Source organism: Vulpes lagopus, chromosome 1 (genome assembly GCF_018345385.1).
Source record: "Vulpes lagopus strain Blue_001 chromosome 1, ASM1834538v1, whole genome shotgun sequence".
Classification (NCBI taxonomy): domain Eukaryota; kingdom Metazoa; phylum Chordata; class Mammalia; order Carnivora; family Canidae; genus Vulpes; species Vulpes lagopus.
In genome coordinates this window covers 172,376,407-172,400,259 of record NC_054824.1, presented here as the reverse complement: position 1 = coordinate 172,400,259, position 23,853 = coordinate 172,376,407, and the positions used below count along the sequence as shown (strand labels likewise).

The following is a 23,853-nucleotide window of genomic DNA, read 5'->3' as shown; positions in this document are numbered from 1 at the left end:
GTTTTGGGCTTGAGAGAAATAGTGATAAGTCAAGGGACCCCTTGAGGCCCAGAAAGGAAAGGAAAGATTAGCACAGGCCTATGAGCCATAAGCCCAATACTAGAAATAACCATGACAGTTAGTCACTCAACCCAGTGCCCTGACCTCCTGCCTCTGTAGCCTCCCCATGCCGGGGACCTAATTTGGATCCTTCCAGAGCATTGCTCAGCAGTAGCTTTGTGATTAATCTCCCACTCCCTCTAGCCCACGTACCTCCCCACCAGACCAGCATCCAATCTCACAGTTGACCCTGACCCCCAGCTCCTCCACCACGGCTTCCTCTGCCTATAGAATATTCCAGATGCATTGTGCTATGCTGACAGAGCCTTCCCCCCATACCCTGCCTCCCTTCTAGTCCTACCTCACCACATCTTGGGTACCCAATGTTCCCCCAGCAGGTTGCCCCCTTTCCTGGGCAGGCCCTGACCCAGGCTAGTTTGTCCTCCAGGGATGTATGTGTCTCAAGGTCTCCCAATCCTTCCATGCTATGAGCCCAGCACTTCAGGGGGCAGGCTCCCTGCGGAGGCATGGTCACCCTGCCCCTTTTCTCTCCTGGGACTCAGCATGAGGTGCCCTGTTTTTGATCAGTCCTCCTGCACCTGTTTGATCTTCCTAGTTGGCTTGAGGAAAGGTTTATTAAGTATTCATTCTTCTGTCCCTGCCATATGCACGTGGCCTTGCCCACAGGCTGTTGGGGGGTTTGATGCAACAAAGAGTAGATCACATCGTGAATTTACAGCATGTTTGGTGACCAGTTTCTTTCCCTCCCATGATATGCTGTGAGTCATGGAAGCCCAGGCTGCCTGGAAAATGCAGTCACAGGTTCGTGATTTATTTATTTATTACAAGATTTAATTAATTTTTTAAATGAGTTTATTTATTCATGACAGACAGAGAGAAATAGAGAGGCAGAGACACAGGCAGAGGGAGAAGCAGGCTCCCTGTAGGGAGCCCTACGTGGGACTCGATCCCAGGACCCCGGGATCATGACCTGAGCCGAAGGCAGATGCTCCACTACTGGTCACCCAGGAGCCCCTATTTATTTATTTTAGAGATAGAGTGCAAGTGAGGGGAGGACAGAGGGAGAGGGAGAGAGAGAATATCCAGCAGACTCCCCGCTGAGCACGGAGCCCAAGGCAAGGTGGGGGCTCGATTCCACAACACTGAGAGCATGACCCGAGCCAAAATCAAGTGTCAGACAACCAACTGCAGCACCACCCAGGTGCTCTGGGCCCACGATGTAGTCACAGTTACTCCCCTTGTTCCGCAGGACCACTCTGCTTCACTACATGACCCATCTCAGGATTGGATCCCTTTGTGAAGTAGGGGAGCCGGCCACAGAGTCGGGGCTGAGCCTAGGTCATTAACTCTGTGATGAGGGGCTGTGTGGAGAGGAGTTTACAGCTGAGGTGATTTTGCCTGCTGTTAATGGAAGGTCACTCAGACCTGAAGATTGGGTCACTCTGCAGCCCCCAGGGAGGACATTTGGATTCCTGGTCAGTCAGGCCTCATGCAGCTGTTTGGACCTGTGGCTGTTTGGTGTAGCAAGTCACAGTCCTAGGGAGGACACAGAGGGAGTCAGTCCTCCAGGGTCAGGTTGGCTTTACCTTCCACCCCCAGGGGTCTAGGGAAGTCACTTGGGGCTCAGGCCACAGCACCCGTTTTACGCTCCTCATTCCTGTTCATTAAACGTCACCAGGCGTCTGCTTTCAGATGGCACACCAGGGTACCTGTGAGCCAGAGAGAACACAGGGCAGGGCTGGAGGGACAGAGCAGTCCCTGGAGCCCCAGGTCGCTCCCTTGTCCCCCACGGGGCTGCAGGAGTCCCTTCCGGCAGCCTGGTGCGGGGGAGGCAGGCGCCATGCCCTTGGATTCACCTGTCAGACCTCAGAGTGCTTTCCACTGGGAGACCTGGCCACAGCCAGGGACACTCTCCTCTCTATGCTCCTTGAAGAAAGAGCAAAAAGAAAGAAAAGCCACTGTCCTTTTCTGATACCTGCCCCATAGCCCTGCTCAGAGGGCGTTGACCTCACTGATCAGCTCTGCGGGGCTGAGGTTCAGGGTCAGTGGTTTCGATCTCTTTGCGCCTACCAGGGGGCAGGGCCACTGCTCTGACAACCCAGGGGGTATCCTATTCCGTGTGAGGTGGGAGGCAAGACTGATGCGAAGAGTGCGGGGGCTGGAGGCTGTGTCGAGGGGAGGTCGCCTTCCGCGGTCATACCAGAGGCTGACAGCAGAGGGCGGTGTTGACGTGTGCACAGACCAGGAAGGCAGTATCCTTGGAAGGTCGTACTCTGTGGTTGTTGCATTTTCCCCTCAGAGCCGCTGCACTCTCTCTTGCTCAGTAACTTTGGCTGATTTTTGCTGGCTGGTGGTTGGGTTTGCCTCTTGGGGCCCGGGCTGCCCTTCTCCAGCAGAAATACAATTCTGAGACCCAGAGAAGGGGCAGGGTTAGGACGGAATCACCAGCTGACGAGCCCGCAACTCCTTGTGTTGCATTTGCTAAGCAGCTTCTTTCTGGACCGTGTATCCCGCATGTCTCAGGTCCCCCATCTCCTTGCAGAGAGACCAGGGCCTGGGGAGGGCAGGGAGTAGAGCCTCTGGGTGCCGGCCTTGTCGCTGACCAGGTCCGAGAGGAGCCTGGCAGCTTCCGCACTCTGACGCCCCAGCAAACAGCCCAGATGCCCTACTCCAGGACCTGGGTTCGAGTACTGGCTCCGTCAGCACGAGCCGGACGCCCTTTGGCAAGTTCTTCACGTCTCTGAACGCCAGTGTCCTCTTCAGAAAAAGTGAGAATGCGGATGGTGCCTGCTTCAGGAGACCTGGACACAGGAACATTTCACAGATTTTAGGAGCAGGGTGGTTTGGTGAACGCAGAGGGTGCTCGGTTGAATTCCTGTCCTGTCTTGAACTAGCTGTTTGTCAGCAGACAAGTGACAAGGCCCTTCTGAATGTCACTGCTGCAAGGCGCTCATTGTAACCCTCAGAGTTGTCGCGCCATGGGAAGGAAATAGCATGTAAACTGAGTCTGGTATGATGCCAGCTGTGCATTATTGGTGTCTCTGGGTCTCTGTGGGCGACCACTCAACCCGCAGCCCTGGAGGCCAGGCTGTCAGAGCTATCCCGCGGGGCCGGGCCTGCTGGCTTCTCCTGGCCTCCCTCCTCCACACCCCGACTTTGAGACCTACCGGTTGAGATGACAGTTTAGGTCGCCGGCGGTGGGGGTAGTCGGGCAGACTGGGAGGGCGCGCTGCCGTGTGTTGGGACCAGACCACAGGCTAAAGGTGCCATGGGGTTTTGCATGAAGGTTTGGCAGACAAACCGGCAGTTATTACAGTATGAAAACAAATACGGCTATGGGGTCAAAGGGAGAGAGGCACTTAGGCCAGGCACGGCTTTCGAGAGCATTCCAGGCTTGCAACCCTGGCCACCAGGGCTAGGGGCTCACACCCACAGGCCACAGGGGGGCTGAAGGGAAGAATCTGTGGTGTTCTGAGAGTGCCCGCCACCGCAGGGGGCTCCTTCTGTGGGGGTGTCTCCTTGCCCCTGAGGCCTTCACCTACGTGGCTGGTGGAGATGGTCACTGCTGGGGGCCCCGGGGGATGGAAGGCCGCGTTGTGGCTCGTTGTGGCTTGTCAACGGGGAGCTGTGTGGGCTGCTCCCCAGCCAGGCCAGGCGGCTCCATCCCTCATGGTGCCTCCTCCCCCAGGCAGTCAATCTCCAGGCCGAGAGCAAGGCTGTCAGCCAAGGGCAGGTAAGCAGCGTCCTTGGGAGCCTGGGAGATGCTGATTTATCCCCGCAGTTCAGAACAGCCTGTTTCAGCTCCAGCACGCCCTGCGTTTGGCTGGGACGCAGGGTGGTTTTGCTGGCTCCAGCCTGGTCTTCACTAGTGACCTTGGCTCAGTCACTCTGGTGACCAGGGCCCCCATGGCTCAGCTGGGCCGGGCAGATGCCCACAGGAAATCAGGTAATGTGGGCAGAGGCCTGCTCAGCCTCTCTGCAAGGTGGACGTCACAGAGGGAGCAGGCTCTGGGTCTGAAGCCAGACTCTGTGCGACACTGGGGCATTGGACCCCTGAGCCTCAGTGTCTTGCCTCTAAAGAGATGAGAATAAACATCTCTACTTTTCTGAGTTACTGAGGATTGAGTAAGATGAGGGAAGTGCTTAGTTGTCGTCAGTATCAGGGGCTATTCTTATTAAGGTCATGACGGTGGATGTATGTAGGGAGGAGTGAAAAAGAGAGAAGGAGGTTCGGGGGGCAGAGGCTGCAGAAGGCTGCACCCTAGGGTCTTGAGGTGGTAGGTGTGGCCTGGGTCCATGCTCAATGTCAGGTCAGGTGATTGGAGCAACTGTCCACCTGTTGGTGTGGGGGGTGGCATGGGGAGCCACCACTAGTTCTCTGCACAGGGTGCCATACCTCCGTGTGTGGTCCAGAGCTGTGTGGCTGTGCCTGCAGCCCGCAGGTTTCCCTTCCCGGAGCAGGGGCCCTGGTTCTAGCTGGAGGGACCAGCCTGTGCTTGTGTGGCTGCCTCTAACCAGCTTTTTTTTTTTTTTTTACATTCATTTTATTATTTGAGAGAGAGAGAGAGAAAGAGATAGAGAGAGAGAAGGAGCAGCAGGCAGAGGGAGAGGGAGAATTCAGATTCCCCGGAGCCGGAGACTCGGGGCTCCATCCCAGGACCCTGGGATCATGACCTGACGTAAAGGCAACCGTGCCCTGTGGCCAATTTATACTCTGTTGCCCCAGGAAGAGGCCACTTCAGTTAGTTCTGGGGTTGGTTGTTGTTCAGTGTGCCAGGTTCTTGTCAATCCAGTGTTATTTCTGGTAACTACACACCTACTAGCCTCCCCACTACCTGTGTGTGGATGCTCATGCAGGCACACACACACACACATTCTCTCTCCCTAGCAAAATGTGCTTGGGGAACCCACAGGGGGAGGGTCTCTTTGACGTGTGACTTTCCATAATTTCTGAATAGTTTATAGTCTAATTCCCTCACTAAGCAAATTAAACCTTTTAAGGTAACGATCAGATGGTCCAGATAGTGTCTGTGCATGTGGACATTTGTAAGATTCAAACACACTGGTGGGACCAGACCCACAGTCATTTGCGAAGGCCTGTAATCAAGGCAGAAGCAATTACTTAGCCGAGCAGCTCCCCCTGGGACCCGAGGCTGTATATCAGGCGGTGATGAGTCCGAGGATTATCTGTCTGCCCGCCCAGAGGTCCCAGTTCAGCGGTGCCTGCCCACCCTCCTGCAGCCCAGCCTGGGGTGAAGGCCTCCTGACATCTGTGGGACCTGCAACCCAGAGACTTTTTGGCCCTGGGGCATCGGCTTGGGACCAGGTGGTTACAAATCAACCTGGGAGTCAGTGGGATCTGGGCTGTGGAAACAGGTCCCCAAGCAAAGAGGGACGTGGGTGCCATTGGAGTGAGAAGTGTGGAGCAGCCTCTTTATCCCAGGAAAACACACTAGCCAGCAGCGGAAGCATCCTGTCTCTTTGTTGCTGGGGCGCAACCACCTTCTCTCTCCTTCATCTCCATCCCAGACGTTTAGTCATAGGCTCCCAGCTCCCAAATGGCCTCTCTTTCTGTCCCCATTTCTTGTGCCCTCTCTAGCCCCTGGCACCACCCTTCTGCAGCTTGAAGCTTCTCCCTGCCGGGCCTCCTGAAACTCCCTGCCCAGCACCTGCCAGCTGTGATCGCTTCTTGCTTGTTCTCTGGCCCTGGTCACACAAGAGAGTCCTGCGACAGCAGGTGTCTGGCTTGTGGCTCTGGCTCCCGGGCATCTCCCCTGCTTGGGGAGGAGCCACAGGCTAGAGTTGGGCTCTATGGTGGAAGCACTCAGCACAGCAGATCATTCTGGTGTGAGGGGTTGGATAGGACCTCTTGTTCCTGAATGTCCCTGCCACTGCCTGTCACATCGCCTGCAACACCACCACTGACATCTTGAGGGACAAGAATCAACAAGCAACCTGCAGACACCACAGGAGCACTGAGAACATCTGTGCCTGGGGTTGCTCTGAGTGGTCCATGCAACAGCTACAGGGGAGCCTTCTGGGGACCTTGCTAAATGTGTGGCTTCTGGGCCTGGAGTCAGGAGTCAGGGGTGGCTGTTCTGCTTTTAAGCAGACATCCCATGTGGCTCTTCTGCCCGGGTAGTTTGGTGACAGGTGAGCGAACAGGGGTGGCAAGGAAGGGGAGTGTAGTTGAGCCAGTGGGTGACAGCTCCCAGCCTGTCCCCATATGTGAAAAGGGATCGGTAGGTAATACCTGCCCATGAGGAGGTTGTGTGGTTTAAATGACGTAGCTCACATGAAATTGCCTGCGGTCTATGCGCCAGATGTGTGTTTACCCAGATTAAGGGAGGTGGGCTGGACTCTTGTAGAAGAGAGTCGGGTCAGGATCCAATGTCCCATTGCCTCTTGGGAAGCAAATCTACCCCTAGCAGGGAAGGAGGGAAGCACGGCTGAGGGAAAGAGGGACTGGGCTCTAGCCCCTTTTCTGCTACCAACTGACCCATGTCATCTTGGACAAGTCACTACCCCTCTCTGGGCCCCAGTTCTGCATTAAATGAGGAATTGGACCAGGTCACCAATTCTAAAGCTTTTCCAGTAGCATTCATCTCAGAATAATATTGAATGTTTGTTAAGAAGAAAAGCATTATATTACCCCCTCCCCCCAATAAAAGGCAGAACACCTTGCGGCAGTTCCAGTGGGTCTGGGAGGTGTACATGTGTGTTGTGGGGGTGCTGTGTATCCACTCCCCAAGGCTCTGGCACTTTCGGGTGTCAGGCCCTCTTCAAAGGCCCCTGTCTACGCCTGGAGAAGGCTGACCATCTTGGGCAGAACTTTATGTGTCCATGACATGGCTGTGGTGGTGATATATGTTGGAAATATTGGTACATACAGTAACAGTAAATATCAGCAACTTACCTGTCAAGTGTGGTGATAGATAAAAGAAATACATGGAGAGAAGTGTCAGCCAGGAAAAAAATATACAGCTTGCAGTAAATCACCACCAAGCAATTAGAACATAAAATTAAGTTATGCAGTATTTTGTTTCCTTGGGACAGTGCAGTGTGCTGTGGCAGTCCCCCTTACCCCCGACAGAGGCTGACGGGAGGTGGGGGGCCCAGGCTAGCCCCTCCCTGACTGCCTCCCGATGGCCGAGTAAGGAAGAGCATCGGGTTCAAATCCCAGCTTCGCCGTTGATGGCTGTGTGGTCTCTGGCACATCATCTACCTCTCTGAACCGGTTTCCTCATCGACAAACGGGGCACGTGTATTAATGCATACCCAGGATGGGTCATTCACTGTTAGTTCACCGGCTGTTCACAGGACATGTATCCTGGCAAGTCCTGCTGTAAGTGCTAGAGGCAGTGGTGGAAAGACAGATACAGTCCTGCTGGCATGGAGCTCGCCTTCTAGAGACGGAGACATACGGTACACAAGAACTGTGCTGTGCATCTGTTGGAGACATGGGAGTGCTGGATCGGGGCCGGGGTGATGGAGAAATGCCCCTGGAGAGGGCAACACGCGAGGGGGCGACCTGCAGAAAATGCAGACGTGAGCCATGCAGGTATCTGGGGAGAGAGCATTCCCAGCTGAGGCAGAGTCGCGGGCCCGAGGGGCCAGGGTAGCTGGGCGAGCAAGCAGGCAGAGTGATGGGAGGGGAGGCTAGATCGTCTGGGGGGTGGGGGTCTTGTAGGCCAGTAAAGGGACTTGGGCTTTTACCCTGAGCCAGGGGGAGCCCCTGGGACTGACGTGGGGTCATGGGGGAGGGGCCGAAGCCAGGAGAGCCTTAGTTGTGGGTGAGGCCTGATGGTGGCCTGAACTAGGGAGGCAGCAGAGCCGATGGTCAGAAGTGGTCCAATTCGGATTGAATTTTGGGTAGTACCAACATGGTTTGCTGACAGATGGGGTGGAGCTCTCCCAGGCTTTCAGCCTTAGTCACTAGAAGGATGAAATCACTGTTCAGTGATGGGGGCAGGTTCTGGGGAGGATCAGGAGTTTGGTTTTGGACATCCTGGAGGAGAGGCTGAGGGGACAATGGGACATACCAGTCTGGAGTTGGGCAAGAGTGGCAGTGGAGTCCCAGGCGAGAGGCTGCCCTTGGGGAGGGGCAAGAAGCAGGAGAGCCAGTCCGGCAGCCAAGTGAGCGCAGTGTTCTAAGAAGGAGGGAGAGAGCCAGTGCCACTGGAAGGTCAGGGAAGATGAGTCCCCACCACTGGGTCAGCGGCACTGGGGTCATGGCTCATTGGTGGGTGGCAGCCCGTTGGGAGTGTGTGTCAGTCAGGTTCCCCAGGGAATCAGAACCAGCAGCATGTGTGTGTGTTTAATATAAAGAGATTTATTATAAGGATTGGCTCATGTGGTTTTGGAGGCTGAGAAGCCCTGAGGTCTGCAGTCAGGAGGCCAGAGGCCCAGGAAAGCTGAGAGTGTAAATTCTAGTCCAAAGCCAGCGGGCTGGACACCCACGAAGAGCTGATGTTTCAGTTCAAGTCTAAAGGCAAGGCAAGGCCAATGTGCCGGCTCAGGGAAGTCAGGCAGGAGGAATTTCCTCTTACTCTTGGGAGAGTCAGCCTTTCTGCTCTGTTCAAGCCTTCAACTGATTGGATGAGGCCCACCCACAGCAGGGAGGACAATCTGCTTTACTCAACCTACTAATTCATATGTTAATCTCATCCCAAACACCCTCACAGACACATTCAGAATAATCTTTGATCCAATGTCTGGGCAGCCCGTGACCCAGTCAAGAGGACACATAAAATTAACCATCAGAGTAGATTGGAGAGAAGAGCAGCAACAGGGACATCGTGAATCCTGCACGTAGACCCTGCTTTTGAGTTTTCCTATAAAGGGAGTAGAGAAGTGGGTGGTAGATGGAGGGAGATGTGGGGTCAGGAGACATTTTTTTGAAGTGGCAGAAATAATAAGCATGCTTGTACACTGCCGGGTCGGATCTAGTCAGGAGGGAAAACTAATCACGTCTGAGGGGGGGTGAAAGGAACAGTTGCTTATTGGGATAATCTTATTGGGCAAGAGGACACGGACTCCGTGTCTAGGTGGGCATCAGCCTCCAACAGGAGCACAGATGGCTGTGCGGTAGGGAACCAAGGGAAAGCAAGACAAATGGGCAGCTGGACAGGATAGTGGGAGCACATGGGGGCGGGCCTCTGCCCAGTGCTCATCTTCATCAGGCAATAGGAAACTGTGGGCCGGGACTACAGGGGAGGGGGCTAAGGGGAGGGGGTGCCCAGGAGCACCAGAGAGCAAGTGGACTGGGGAAGGGCGCTGTGCTTCTCAGGCCCTCTCGAGTCACGGATCACAGATTGGAACTGAGCCCCATCAGTGAGGTGGCATGTGGGGTGCTGGGTGGAGAAGGCAGAGGGTGCAGCACAAGGCGGGGAGGCGAGGGTGTGTGCAGGGGAGGGGTTAGCAAGACGGACCCTGGGGGAGTGGGTGCTACAGGGAGGGAGCTGAAGGACGAGGAGGGGGTGGCCGAAGGGGGCAATGCCTGTAAGTCGCCCGGTTCCTGCCAACAGCAAGGTCAGGGAGGGCGGAGCGAGGTTAGAGACCGTGACCTTCAGAGGAAGCGGTCAAAGAACTGAGGGAGCAGGGGCAGGGAGGACTGCTGTGTGGACGCCGAGTCACCCAGCGTTATGGCAGGAAGGGCAGCAGCTGAATAATCCCCGGGCCCAGGGGGAAGTGCTGGGGTGGCAGTGAGCACCGCAGGGGGCACAGCCTGTGGTCTGTGGATGGAGCACCAGTATGTGCCCACGGGGGCAGGGGACACACACAGTAGGTGCTTCGTGAACAGGCACTGCCCTCCTTAGTAGTGTCTGTCTCAGGGCCCAGAATATGGAACCTGGGGTCACAGAATAGAACTTAAAATAGGGACGTGCCAGCGCATCCGTGGGACAGGATTTACGTGCACTTGTTTCTAGAAGGTGTGGTGTCTGCAGGGCCTGCCTGTTGCCCTCTTCCTGCAGGATCCAGCCACCCTGGAGTCTGTCCCCGCCTTGCAGAGTGGTCCTGCCAGGCCTGTCAAGAGCAGCGGGGGTGCAGGCGGGGACTCGGGCTCTGGGCACCGGGAGCCCAGGGTGCGACCAAGGACCCAGGCCCGGCCCCCTCCCTGGGCTCAGGGGCGGCCCGGCTGTGGGCGGTGATGTCTGGGCATTTCCCCAGCCGGCGGCGGCCGGTGCCCAAGCAGGGAAGGTGGGTGGGGGGGGGGGGGTGCCTGGGGTGGAGGCTCCAGGGGCAGCCCCCGCATTGCAGGGGGAGCCTCATGCTCTGTGGCTCAGAGCCGCTGGCGGGTGCAGGGGGACAGGGCCCCTCTGCCCGAGTCATCTTCCCGGGGGATGGCTGCTGGGGGCCCGCCGTGAGCCCACCGGGTTATCAGAAGCCCGAGGTCGACCCCGCTTTTCTCGAAGCCCGAGGTCGGGCCCCACTTTTCTCACTCGTCTCCTTTGTGGGCTGCGGCCCGGGCCCACCCACCTGAGCCTCAGCTTCTCAGGCGTTAGGAGGGCGCACACCGGGGACCGGGCGTGAGGCTGGCGCGGGGCTTCATGTTTTCCTCAACCGTGGCCTCGCTGCAACCCGGCTTCCATTCCTTTCTCGGAAAAGCTTCTGATGCGAGCAGCAGTATTGTTCTGTGCGCGTCCTGCCCTGCCTGTATAGGCAGGATTTAAGGAGCACTCCACGCGGCCTCCCCCTCACGCGGTCTCCACCTCACGCTGTCTCCCCCTCTCACGCGGTCTCCCCCCTCACGCGGTCTCCACCTCACACGGTCTCCCCCCCTCACGCGGTCTGCCCCCTCACGCGGTCTCCACCTCACACGGTCTCCCCCCCCTCACGCGGTCTCCCCCCTCACGCGGTCTCCACCTCACACGGTCTCCCCCCCTCACGCGGTCTGCCCCCTCACGCGGTCTCCACCTCACGCGGTCTCCCCCCCTCACGCAGAGTCTCCTCCCATCACGCAGAGTCTCCTCCCATCACGCAGACGGTCACCCCCCCGTCCCGCAGTCTCCACCTCACGCTGTCTCCCCCTCTCACGCGGTCTCCCCCCGTCACGCAGACGGTCACCCCCCCTCACGCGGTCTCCCCCCCCACGCGGCCTCCCCCCCCAACGCAGTCTCCCCCCCTCACGCGGTCTCCCCCCCCTCACGCGGTCTCCACCTCACGCGGTCTTCCCCCCTACGCGGTCTCCCCCTCCACGCGGTCTCCACCTCACGCGGTCTCCCCCCCTACACGGTCTCCCCCCCCACGCGGTCTCCCCCCCTACGCGGTCTCCCCCCCCACGCGGTCTCCCCCCCCACGCGGTCTCCCCCCCTCATGCGGTCCCCCCCACGCCGTGTCCCCCCCTTGTCACGCGGTCACATCCCCGTCACGTGGTCACCCCCCCCCCCGTCACGCGGTCTCCCCTCACGCGGTCCCCCCCTCACGCGGTGTCTCCTTCCCTCCCTCCGCGGCCCATCCTTCCTTGCCCACTACACGCCGGGCAGACATAAGAGGATTTCCCGTGATGCCGCCTGAGGAGGCCAGTGCTGCGGCCATTAGCAGGTCCTTCCTCGCACGTTGCCGTTTGGGTCAGCTCCAGCTGCCTTCCCCCGGGGGGCCTGGCCAGAGGGAGCGCGCCCTGCACCCCGCGGGTGCCCGGGAGAGGATGGGGTACTGCCCCGAGAATCCCTCGGGAGGCGGGTGCCCAGCTCCGCCGCCCCCCAGCATCCTTCAGGTTTGCTCAGGGTGCTCAGACGCTGCCCCCCTGTGCGGCAGCCACAGCCCAGGACCAGGGCACTTGGACTTCGGCGTCCTCGGCACCGCCGTCCCCAAGGCAGTCACCCAGCCCTCCGGGCGCCGCGCCTCACGGTGACTCTGGCTGGTCCAAGCCCTGGCAGCCCTGGCACGTGTCTTCATTGCGGAGCCCCCCCCCCCACAGGGCAGCGCCCCCCCCACTGGCCCTGACCACAGGTCCCAGGGGTGCCCCCGGGGGGCCCGGGCTGGGGGAGCCCTGTGGGTCAAGGGGACGGGCGCAGTCTCCTCATTGAGGGTCCCACTGGCCGTGCTCCAGGGGAGAAAGGTAATAGGAGCAGCTTCCACTTACTATCAGTATAAATCCCACAATCAGGAAAATTGCTTCAATTGCTAAAAAATGCTGGTGGGAAAGTCCATTTATTTTTCATTTTTCTTGTGCACTTGCCCCCCTTACTCATGAATCAATGTCGCTATGTAGATTAAATTTATACCCCGTTATCCTTCATGGCTCTGGGGCTCTGGTGTCAGCTGGGCTTCTGGTTCCTGAAAGCCGTGGTCTGCCCCGTGGAGAGACATGGTCCTCTCCAAGGGCTCCTCACTGTTCTGGAGCCTCCCTGGGCCCCCCTCCCCTCCACAGACCACACTTGCTTTTTGGAAATCTCTCGTTCTTCTCTGGAGCTGCTTTAGCTCTAGCGTCTGCAGCAAAGGATTTGGACGCTGGACTTCTGGTGTTTCATGTTGGGAGGGTTTGCAGGGGGCATGCTGAAGGCCTGGGTTCATTTCTTTCTTTTTTAAAAAATTTTTATTTATTTATTCATGAGAGACAGAGAGAGAGAGAGAGAGAGAGGCAGAGACTCAGGCAGAGGGAGAAGCAGGCTCTTTGCAGAAGCCGGATGAGGGACCCGATCCTGGGACTCCACGACCACGCCCCGGGCCCAAGGTGGCCAAACCACTGAGCTCCCCAGGGATCCCCTCATTTCTAGCACCGGCTTTCTGAATTGGCCTGGAGAGGACGTGCAAACTGCGGGCATTTCGGAAACACATTCTAGTAACACACTGACACACACACAGGCTTCCTTTCTCTTTGTCCCCAAGCGCACACATACACACACCCACTCACACAAGGTAGAACTGGGTGCCTGCCTGCCTTCCTCTTTAACACGGGTTGACGTGGTTAAACGGCAGCTGTTGAAGGAGCCGGGTTTCAACTGCATTCTGGGAGGTGTAGAACTTTCTAGAGCTGACAGTGTACTTTGTTCTCCATCCTCAGATTTCGGCACGTCCCTGGGCCGCCTCTGTAAAGCATGGTTAGCTGATGATGTATTCATTCAACCAGTGTTAACTCTCCGTTTCTGGGTCCTGTACCCCTTGAATATCTAATGACCCCCCCCCCCCCCCCCGCTGTACAATTTTGAAGGACTCGGGGGCAGTTTGCAGAGTCCATCCTGAGCCGGGGCTGGAGAACACCTGCAGGGGAGGCCTGCTCCTGCGCCCCCCACCCTCCTCGCCAAACCGAGAGGCTTTCCAGGGGCTCAGGAGTCTGGGGTCCCTCTGAGCCAGTTGCCCAGCCCCTCACAGCCCAACACCCTTCTCAGAGCTTATCTCAGAAGAGCTGTCCCCTGGGCCACACTTCTAGACCTAGAGACCCCCCTCAACTCCCTGCGTGACACCTTGTTGCTGGGCGGGGAGCTCCTGAAGTGGCAGCTGGCCGCGCCTGCTCCGGGCCCCTGGAGCCCCCCAGCAGGTATCATTACTGCATAAGAGACCCATCATTCTGCATTAATCTGGGATTCATCATGATAGCCATGACCATAATTAATTTATTTGGTATTAATGTGGATGAAATATGTACTGTCCTTTCAGGGGAAATCAGGCTGCCTATAAGCATTAGTTAAAAGGACCATTAAAATCAAACCTTCCCCAGATCCATTAGGCGAAGTCTTTCATCCTGAAGAAGATAAAGTTCTGCTGTGTGAAATGTCATGAATAATTAGGTTGATTGCTGTTTTAAACTCTGCCCCTGCCTCTCCAACCCCTCCCGCCTTCCTCCTGAAGCAGGCAAGCCTCACCTCCAGTGGAGCCCCCCTTCATCACCCGTGTCTACACCGGCCCCAAATTCCCCTCGGCCCTCTGCGACCACCCGTGTGGCTCTGTGCCTACGGGCGCATGGGGAAGGGGGCTTCCTCGACCCCACTGGACTCTATTTTCACTGTGTCTGCCTCTCCCCCACTTCCGACCCTTGGCCCAGGGTGGCATGTGGCGCCTTCCTCTTGCCTCAGTGCTGGTCCAGAGAAGTATAGCCCCGGGAGAGGGCTGAGGCACCGTCGTTCGCACTGACGTCTGCAGACTCCTTGTCCCGAATGGTGCAGGGTGTGAAATGCGGACTCCTGGGCTCACGGCAGACCAGCTCAGCTCAGGGGCTGTGCGTGGGGAGGGGATGGGGGCTGCCTGGAGGGCTTCGGTGTGGGGCAGAGAGCCTTGGGAGAGCCTTGCTCTTGCTGCCGGAGTAGAGTTTCTCCAGAACTGCAGTGTCCACGCTGGCACGAGCGGTCTCCTGGCTCCCCTTGTGGGAGCACTGTCAGCTGGAGGCTCTTTGCACACTGGCCCATGAACACACGCAGTTGCCGGGTGGGGCTGGTCCTCTAGGCCTCACGGGAAAGCTGAAGACCAGCCCGCTCGAGGGGCTCGGGGGTACTGACCGGGCAGTGGGTGCCCTGGTGTGTGAGCCCTAGAAGAGGCACTGGAGACCACTGTGACGCAGCTCTTCCCCTGGTGGTTAAAGAGCCCGGGGCACAAAACACTGAGGGCGGGCGGAGACGGGAGTGGATGGTAAGCACAGGGTTGGGGGGCAGGCCCAGGCCCGGATGCCCATGGCCACCCCATGTGGGAATCGGCTGATTAGGACGTGGGGGATGGCCAGACCCCCCCCCCCCCCACACACACACACCGCGCTCTCTCATCCCTTCCTGCTGCCCCAACAGGCGCTTCGGCACAAAATGCACGGCCTGCCAGCAGGGCATCCCCCCGACCCAGGTGGTGCGCAAGGCGCAGGACTTCGTCTACCACCTGCACTGCTTCGCCTGCATCATCTGTAACCGGCAGCTGGCCACGGGCGACGAGTTCTACCTCATGGAGGACGGGCGGCTGGTGTGCAAGGAGGACTACGAGACGGCCAAGCAGAACGGTAGGCCGAGGCACCCCCCTCGCGGCCCTCTCCAGGCCTCTGTCCGGGTGGCGCCCCGGGCCGGGTCCTCCTGGGTGCGCGCTGCCTGTCCCTCAGAGCCCGGCTCACACCCCGCCTGCTCTGAGGGCCCTCCCCAGGTCCCGCACCGCTCACCGCCCCCCTTTCTCTCTGGCGGGCTTCACTGCAGCGTTAATCGGGTTAGAGGTAGAGAGCGGCCCGGCCCCTGCATTGGTCATGGCCTGTGTGGCTGGCTCCTAGCCTGGGGTGGGGCTGGGAGGGCGCCGGGGCTGCTCACTGGTCTCCTGTCCTGCGGTGCACGTGTACCTCGGGGCCCCCACACCTCACAGGCTTGTCAGCGAGCCCAGCGCCGGCCTAAGTCGACTCCCCTTTTGGTTAACTGCGTTCTGTTTCCCGTCTCAGGCTGTGGGCTTGCCGAGGGCAGGGTCTCCCCTTCCTCGTGAGGTGAGGACTCCCTGTGTCTCCCCAAGGCCCTGATACCAGTCAACCACAGAGCTTCCTGCCCACCTGCCCTTCCCTCAGCCCCCTTGGGGCCCAGGCTCTACGCACAGACCTCCACAGGGTTCCCGTCATTGTCAGGCCGCAGGGTTAACAGTGCACCTGGAAAACCTGCCCCCATGGGGGCAGCCTGGGCAGGGCCGCGGCTCTGCCCTCCAGCGCCGTGTTCTGGAGCAGCCAGGGGCCTTTCCGGGGCCTGGACAGGGCAGCGACCCCTCCCCTGTAGCCCCACCTTGGGCTCCTCACTCACAGCTGGGCGCCCAGGGGCTGTGCCCTTCACCCTGGCTCCAGATGTGGCATTTGGCCCAACTCTCCCTGGGAATCTCAGATGCCCAAACTCACAAAACATCAAGGCCATTTGCCTTTGACTAGAATTTTCATCCACTCAGGGTGTTACTGCAAAGAGCAGCTCTCAACAGCTCTGGGCTTGATGGGAAAAAAAGTGACAGCAATGTCATGTGTCGTCTTCTAGATCTTTCCTGGGCCCCCCACACATGTGTTTTATAGATCTGAGACAGACATGGAGAAATAAGTATATTTTTGCTGAATAACCACAGTTTGAGGGTTTTGTGGTAGTGCGGAGGCAGAGGTATAGGGGCTGTTTTGGGGAGGCAGCTGGAGCCAAGCTTGGCTTTGGTGGGAGGTGAGCAGGACAGCACTGCAGGGGCGCCTGAGTCAGAGGCTTCCACTTTCTTCTCCCAGAACCCCCACAGCCCTGGCCTTTCAGGATGGACAGGCCTTTGGTCTCCTTTCACCTCTTTCTGGGACCTCGGCAAGCCCATTCCCAGGCTCTCTGCCTTAATGTATTCATCTACTCTGGTTCCTTAAGACTCTTTTGATGCTGCTGCTTTGGAGTCAATTATGATGTCATAGAAGATTAGGGCATCTTGTCGGGGATAAACCATCAAAGCAGATGGACTCAGAGATCCCCAGCTGCCTTTGGAACTCTGATGCCCTTCCCCAGAGATGCTAGGAATGCGCCACCTCCCTCCAGGCTGGCGGCTGCTTCTCCTCACTGGAGGCCTTTTTAGACCTGGCCTTGCATCCAGCTCTGCTGGGGATGGTTCGAGAAGAGGGGGAGACTAGCTGGGAGGCAAGAATGATGTGGAGTGAACACTCTTATCAAGGATTGTCTGTGCTGTACCAGACCTCGGTAGGACACCGGATTTGGCACCAGAGGCTGGTGGACACCTCTGCTCAGTCACTAACCTGGGGGTCCCCTGGCCAGCTGTGTAACTGGTTCAGCCTTGGCTTCTCAGCTCTGTATGGGGAGGCGGCGGGGGTAAGAGCACCTGCCGCATAGGCTGTTTCCCGAGGTTCAAATAGGATGACACCTGTGGGGTGGATGCTGAGGGAGGGTGAGGACAACGTTGAAGAGGAATGCAAACGGGGCTGAGATCTGCTTTAGGTTTTCAAGTAGTGGAGGTTACACAGTATTCCTGATCTTTCTCTTCTTTGAGATACCTGGTTCTTTTTGTTTTAATTTCTCCCGGCTGATCTAAACCTTCTTTCAGGCTTCCAGTTCCCTCCCTTGTGTTACACAAAGGACCAATATCAGCTATTTGTACCTTAGTGTGAATGATTTTGTTCATTTGTTATATCTCCCTGGATATTTGCATTTTCAATATAATGAGGTTGCATTTTATGCCAGGGACAAGTGCTAGGAGACCCTGCATAATTCAAAACCAACATATTTTAAGACTAATTTTCCCATAGGAATTAATGTAAAAAGTAGGAGGGGGGATGTATTCTGGAAGCACATAAATCCATAACTGGTGAAGTGTATCTTTGCCTTAATGCTACTTTTTATTTTCTCAGCACTATCTCTAATACCTTGCAGAATGCTCTCTCCTAAATTAACAGCCTAGGATATCGTGGTCTCGCTTGGCCTTCTTCATAGCGTTTTATCACATTTAACTTCCGTACCAAAGTTATTGATTTTTGGGTACATTTTTCAGCACGAGCACTGCCACCACTACTTAATGAATACTTGGATGACATTGTTATAGGATATAAAAAAGATTTTAAATTATAATAACAGTGAATGTTAAAATAACAGCATAATAGTCCCCATAATCGCAAGAAGAAAGTCCTGTGCACATAGACAGCAGTTCTGAACCAGTGGGCCACCGACCCAGGATGACAGCTATACCCCAGTGGCCATGGCAAAGAAAACCATTTCTAAATCATTAGGCCAGCCTATTTAAAAATTAGACAATTCTTGATGAATTTTTTTTTCTGCTGGTTTCATTATTTCAAATTTTATATCTGAAGACTGTATTGATGTTTTAAAAGGGCACTATTTCCTGTTGGCATCAACAGCTGTCATGCTGTTCTCTTTACAAATATGGGCAGAAGGGATTGATTCCTTATGACAGAATTTAGAGAATTTTGGAGGTTTTCTACAGTCTCTGCCACAGTGGCTCTGGAAGGCTCTTTGGATCCAGGGCTCCAGGGAGGGGTTGGGTGGCCGGGGTTTGAGGACAGTAATGGCTCTGAAGAAGGAAACAGCCTGAGAAGAGAGGACTGGGGACTTCATGCCCCCTCTGCCATGTGCATGACAGTGGTGTGGACTCGGCCTGCACAACTGATCCTTACAACATGGCGCCCGGCTCAGGGCAGGCTGTGTTGTCCCAGGCTTCAGAGTGGGGAGGCCACAGGCCCATGTCACTCCCTCACTCAACAAGAATATCAAACCCAGGTCTTCTGGCTGCAAGAAACCCTTTTTAGAATTGTCATGAGAATTGTTTGCCCATAAAGTTCTCAGCTCACACCAGGCACATAGTAGGTGCTTAGCAAATGTTGGCCATTATTGATCCTCAGAGAGGGTTTTCTTGAATGGAAGGGAAAGAAAAAAGAAAGGAAGGTAGAGGTGTAGCAGAGACATGTTAAAGGACACAGGGGAGGGAACCCAGAAAACCCAGAGAGCCAGGGACGCCGTGGTGGTTTGACTGAGTGGAGGTGCCATACAGAGAGCAGATGGAAGTCTAGTGCTGGGAGAGGAGACCAAGCGTCCACACCTGCCTGTGTGCTCCTGCATGCACCGGGCGCCTCTATGCCTCTGACTGGACAAACCAGCTCTGACTACCAGGAACACCAGGCCTGTCTGCTCAGAATCCACTTGAGACTGTTGCTCGGTCAGTGGGTTGTCCTGAACACTCTTCAGACCAGTGGTTTTCAAAAAGTTTGACTATGACCCCGAGTAAGAAACTCATTTTCACCTCAGCACACATATATATTCATACTGTGAACCCCAAACAACTCCTGTGAGACCATACCTGCCCTCACGTATCCCATCCCATCCCATGCAGCACATTCCCCCCCGGTTTTTAATCCACTCAATTGACAGCACAAACCCATTAGTGGGTTCTGACCTGTAGTTGGTGGACACGGCTTAGAGGACGCGTGAATGTGCAGGCCACCCCTGCTGAGCCCAAGGAGGCCACCGCAAAGGGGTCTGGGAAATGAGAGGCCGTGGAGGGGAGGCGGGGCAGGGGTGTCTGGGGCAGCCCTGGCTCCTTCAGCCTCACAGCCCAGCTACTGAGGCCCGGCTGGCCTGGCAGGCCCGGCAGGGTGTTTGCCACGACAGGGAAGCCCGTGGAACTTACACCTGCAGCCTGGTGGGAGCCCCTGCGTGGCCGGGCTGGCAGGTGGCAGATGGGAGGCCAGCGAAGGGCTGTTGTCCTCACATCTCCGTGACCCGGGAAGGCCTGGGGCGAGGCCCTTCACCATTCCTCCCCTCGTCCCCGTGGCTCAGCACATGGTGGGCAAGACCACGTGCGGAAAGGAGGGAGGGATGAGCGCCAGCTGCTCTGGGCGGGCAGAAGCCAGTAAGGAGGGCTCTTCACTGCAGATGACTCCGAGGCCGGAGCTAAGCGGCCCAGGACCACCATCACAGCCAAGCAGCTGGAGACGCTAAAGAACGCCTACAAGAACTCCCCCAAGCCCGCCCGGCACGTGAGGGAGCAGCTGTCATCGGAGACAGGCCTGGACATGAGGGTCGTCCAGGTGAGGCCCCAGCTACCCGCCCCCGGCCTCCTCTGCCCTCGTTGGGGGGTGGGCCTGGGCCTGCATCATCCTGCTGGGCTGTGGGGGGGCTGGGGTATGGATCTGCGCCCTCTGTGCTCTGCCAGGAGGAGGTGCAGGGAGCACTCTGGGGAGCTGGGCTCAGGCCCGTGACCCCAGGATGCTCGAGGAAGCAGAGAGGGAGTTCTGAGACCCTGGGGGAGGGAGTAGTGGGCTGGGGCACTCCTGGCCCTGAGCTCCACCAACGCTTCAGCACCTGTCTTCAACTACCTGTCTTGGGGAGCCTGGGGGCCTGGGGTTTGGGGTGGACACCCCCCGAGTGTGTCCCTTTGGCTTGTGTGGCAGGTTTGGTTTCAGAACAGAAGGGCCAAGGAGAAGCGCCTGAAGAAGGACGCGGGGCGGCACCGCTGGGGGCAGTTCTATAAGAGCGTCAAGAGGAGCCGCGGAGGCAGCAAGCAGGAGAAGGAGAGCTCTGCAGAGGACTGTGGGGTTAGTGACAGTGAGCTGAGCTTCCGAGGTGAGCAGGGCTGGAGGGGCGAGGCCGAGGCCTTAGGAAAGGCCCCTGGGAAACAGTAATTCTTGACACGCAGGAGGGATCTTTCTTGAGGCCTGACGCCTGCCTCCTGAACACAGGCTCTTCCCTGCGACTTGCAGTAAAGGGTGGGGGGTGGGGGAGAGGCAGTGGCCCTTTCAGGTGGGACAAGGAGGAGAAGACAAGAGAGCTCTGCTGCTGGAATGTGGAAGCTGGGTTCCCCAGGACCGTGGGCCCCAAGGCCTCCCCTCCTTTCCTGCTGACTGGGGCTCTCTCACCAGCCGTGCAGCCGGGAGCAGACAGCTGTGTCTCGGCCCCTGCCCTCAGACCCTCTCCTGCATTTCCCTCCTTTGCAGGGGCGCTGGCCTCCCTCCCGTGACCCCCTGGAGCAACCCCTTCCTCCTCTCCTGGTGGTAGGGAGGACGTGCTCAAGAGGCCCTTTGCCCCCGGGGGAAATCAATACTGTGCATGTGGGATGGGGACAGGCCTCACTTTTGAAATCCCCTCCCCCACCGCCCACGTCATCCTGTCCCCTGCACAGAAGCTTCGCAGCATGCGCTCCGTTCAGATCTGTGCATCAGCAAAATTTGCAAATCACTGCATGCTCCGGATCCGAGGTTGTTTGCAAACAGCCGTACCTGTTCTCATTTACTGAGTCCTCAGCTGTGGAAGGTCCTCTGTTGTGGGTGGACAGGAAGAGTAGTGAGCGGGGGTCCGAAATCTGGTTGCCAGTTGTGGCTCTCTCAGATTGATTTGCTTCCTCAGTTTCTGCATCTATAACTGGGGAATAATCACATCCTTGCCCATCTCAGTGGTGGCGTGGGGTTCAATGAACACGGCTGACCATGGATGTGTTTGGGTGAAGCTCAGCACAGCTGTACACTTGGAAGACATGACTGCCACCACAGGGAGCCTGTGGCCCCCACAGAGGGTCGTATGGAGTGACAGGTATAGGCAAAAGGCCAAATAATGGAGCTGAGCCTTTATCCTTCTGTCCCCTTTAAGGAGCATGAGATCTCCTTTCTTTTCCATTTTCGGGGCGGAGTGGGGGGGCGGGCAGGTTGCCAGGAGTGGGTGTTGAAGTTCAGTCTGGGGAGGCTTGCTAGGAACTGCTGCATAGGCCCAGAGTGGAAACAGAAGAGGAAGTTGGTGGGGCAGAGGAAGGAACACGATGCCCCGAGAGGACTGCAGCTCACTCTAGAAGTCTGTCCTGTGGGGCCCCGGGAAAGGCTCAAGGGCCTGTGCTCACCTTCCAGTCCTGCTGGTTAGGAAAGCCACCTGATCTCATTTGAGCTGCCAAAATCCATGTCTGGGACACATGCAGGATGGTTAAGTCTTGCTTTTTAGCTCTTTTATGTTGGGTGCACGTGGGACCCCCGGTTGACCCGTCGTGGGTCTCTCTGGGTAATTCTATAACACTTTATTTTTTAAGACTAAAACTGCTTGCCTCTGTTGGAGAGATGAGTTCTTCTAGGTAGCACAGATTCCATTAGAAACCCTTAATGAAATTCTTCAAGAAACAAGAAGGTCCATTTGCCTTAATCAAGTCAATACTTTGTCCCCGGTGAAGAGCTTATTCGATAGAAAGAGAAACCAAGTCTTTCAGTATTGAACCCGCTTTTCCACGTAGACCAGAAGGATTTTGTATACATGCCTAAGAGTGGTCCTCAGCTACCCTTAGCACACGGGCCTGTTTCTTTCCCAACCAGTAAAACCAAGGACTTTTCTCAGCCTGAAAGCTTTCAGATTAAATCTTGTCAGCACGTAGTTTCCATTTGTGAGGTTGGTAACGTATGAGCCACAAACCTCAGGCATTCATATTCTTTAGCAGAGCCATTTTAGTACATGAGCCACATGGGGCCAACAAACTTACCAGACATCTGTCCAGCCTTCCGGGATCTGCATTCAGTCTCTGCAGGTGTTTCTTCTGTTTTTCCCTTGATGTGGGTCAGTCTCTGGATGCCAGGTTGACGTGTCTGACTCATGCATAGGCAGCGAGGCAGCTGCCATCCTTGGGCTTCTTTCTTGGTCATGTGTATTCCTAGGTTGTGAAGAACAGGGACCACTGGAGTCCTGGCGGCTGACAATAAATCTCCGTTCTTTTGTCCACAGAGGATCAAATTCTCTCAGAACTTGGCCACACCAATAGGATTTATGGCAACGTGGGGGACGTTACAGGCGGACAGTTAATGAATGGGAGCTTCTCCATGGACGGGACAGGACAATCCTATCAGGACTTGAGGGATGGGAGCCCCTATGGAATCCCCCAGTCTCCCTCCTCCATATCGTCCCTGCCATCCCACGCTCCTTTGCTCAATGGGCTGGATTACACGGTGGACAGTAATTTGGGCATCATTGCGCATGCAGGGCAGGGAGTCAGCCAGACGCTGAGAGCCATGGCTGGGGGACCCACCTCTGACATCTCCACAGGAAGCAGTGTAGGCTATCCCGACTTTCCAACTAGCCCAGCCTCTTGGCTCGATGAAATGGATCATCCTCCTTTTTAAACATCTCTCCTCCCCACCCTACCCGTCCTGGCTTGAGAGAATATCTTCAAGGATCAAAAGAGACTTGCCTTTTAAGGATCAAAAGTGCACCAATGTGAATTTCCATTATTTTCAATGGAAGTCCTCCGCTGATCCCTAGGTGGTCGAGAGACCACGCTAGGGCCTTGTCATCCTGGGGAAGTAGTGGGAAGGCGGCCTCCTCCCAGAACACAGCACAGGGGCGCAGAGCCTAGCGCGCTAGGGTGCTGCTTGGTGGCTTCCTACCCCCGCCCTGCTTACAGGCTTTGGCTGCTCGGTGCTTGGTGGCACGAGGTGACGGTCAGGCCACCTTGGCCTTTGGGAACTCTGCTCCGACGGGTGTGTCTCATGAGATGCCTCCTGAACCACTGCTCTCTCCAGAACTGAGATTCCTGAGGTAGAGGCATCATGGCCCTTGAGTATAATAAAAGTGATTTCTGGACCACCCTATTGAACACTCATTTTGAAAATAAAAAATCACTTATTAAAGGTCAGTGAAAACTTTGATGGCCACCGTTTGATATTAAAAATGTCCCCTTCTTTTTTTTTTTTTTTTTTTTTTTTTGCTGTGAAAAATATGACTTCTTCCCTGCCCGGAAGTACAAGCCAGACGATATTTGTCAGTTTGGGTTTTTAAGAAATCCTGTCCCTCTCACTGAATCCCTGATGGCAAGAAGTGGTTTTCCTTGCAGGTGACTCAGGCTGGAGCTGAGTGGCCCTGGACCATCACAGCGACGGCCCGACGAGTCCCCTCGGTGCACAGTGTGCCTTTTTAATTTGCTCCCTATCATTCATTCCACAAGACAGGCTGTGGGTCGCAAAGGGATCAAAGCTAAAATGCGGAGAGAACAGAACGACAATCAGTGCACTCGGGCAGGTGCGCCGGGACTCTAACCGTGCCCGCCGCTAGCTTAGCCGTGGGCAGATGTGCCTCCCGAGCTCCCCATCCCGCGGGCTGAGATGATACCACGTTGGTCTAGGTGAGCTCGCGAGCCCATCCCGCCGGCAGCCAGCCCTCCCCAGCCCTTTACAAACGAGAGCTTTCTCTGGGGTAGCTGACTCAGCGGGACAGCGCTGGTCTCTTCCCAAAACTAGTAATGCTTTCTGGCCTAGCTTGGTTGGAAGGAAGCCCTAGGGAGCAGCCCCGAGATGGTGCGAAGCGTTCGGAGCATTGGTGGGCTGCAGCTCCCAGGCTCTGCGGCCCCAGAGGCAGCGCTCCCCAGCCAGTGGCTGCGAAGACCCTCGGCTTGCAGGCTGGCTCTAGCCCCTCACCC

At 56.6% G+C, this 23,853-nt stretch overlaps 1 protein-coding gene across 1 annotated transcript in view; it reads left to right on the top strand.

Moving 5' to 3' along the window:
- Positions 1 to 22,561, top strand: part of LHX4 (LIM homeobox 4) — a 40,828-nt gene extending 18,267 nt beyond the window's left edge. The window contains exons 3-6 of the mRNA XM_041773964.1: positions 14,778 to 14,980; positions 19,350 to 19,504; positions 19,868 to 20,039; positions 22,167 to 22,561. Coding sequence (XP_041629898.1) covers positions 14,778 to 14,980; positions 19,350 to 19,504; positions 19,868 to 20,039; positions 22,167 to 22,561 — 925 coding nt within the window. The remainder of the gene's footprint in view (positions 1 to 14,777; positions 14,981 to 19,349; positions 19,505 to 19,867; positions 20,040 to 22,166) is intronic.
- The last annotated feature ends 1,292 nt before the right edge of the window (positions 22,562 to 23,853 follow it).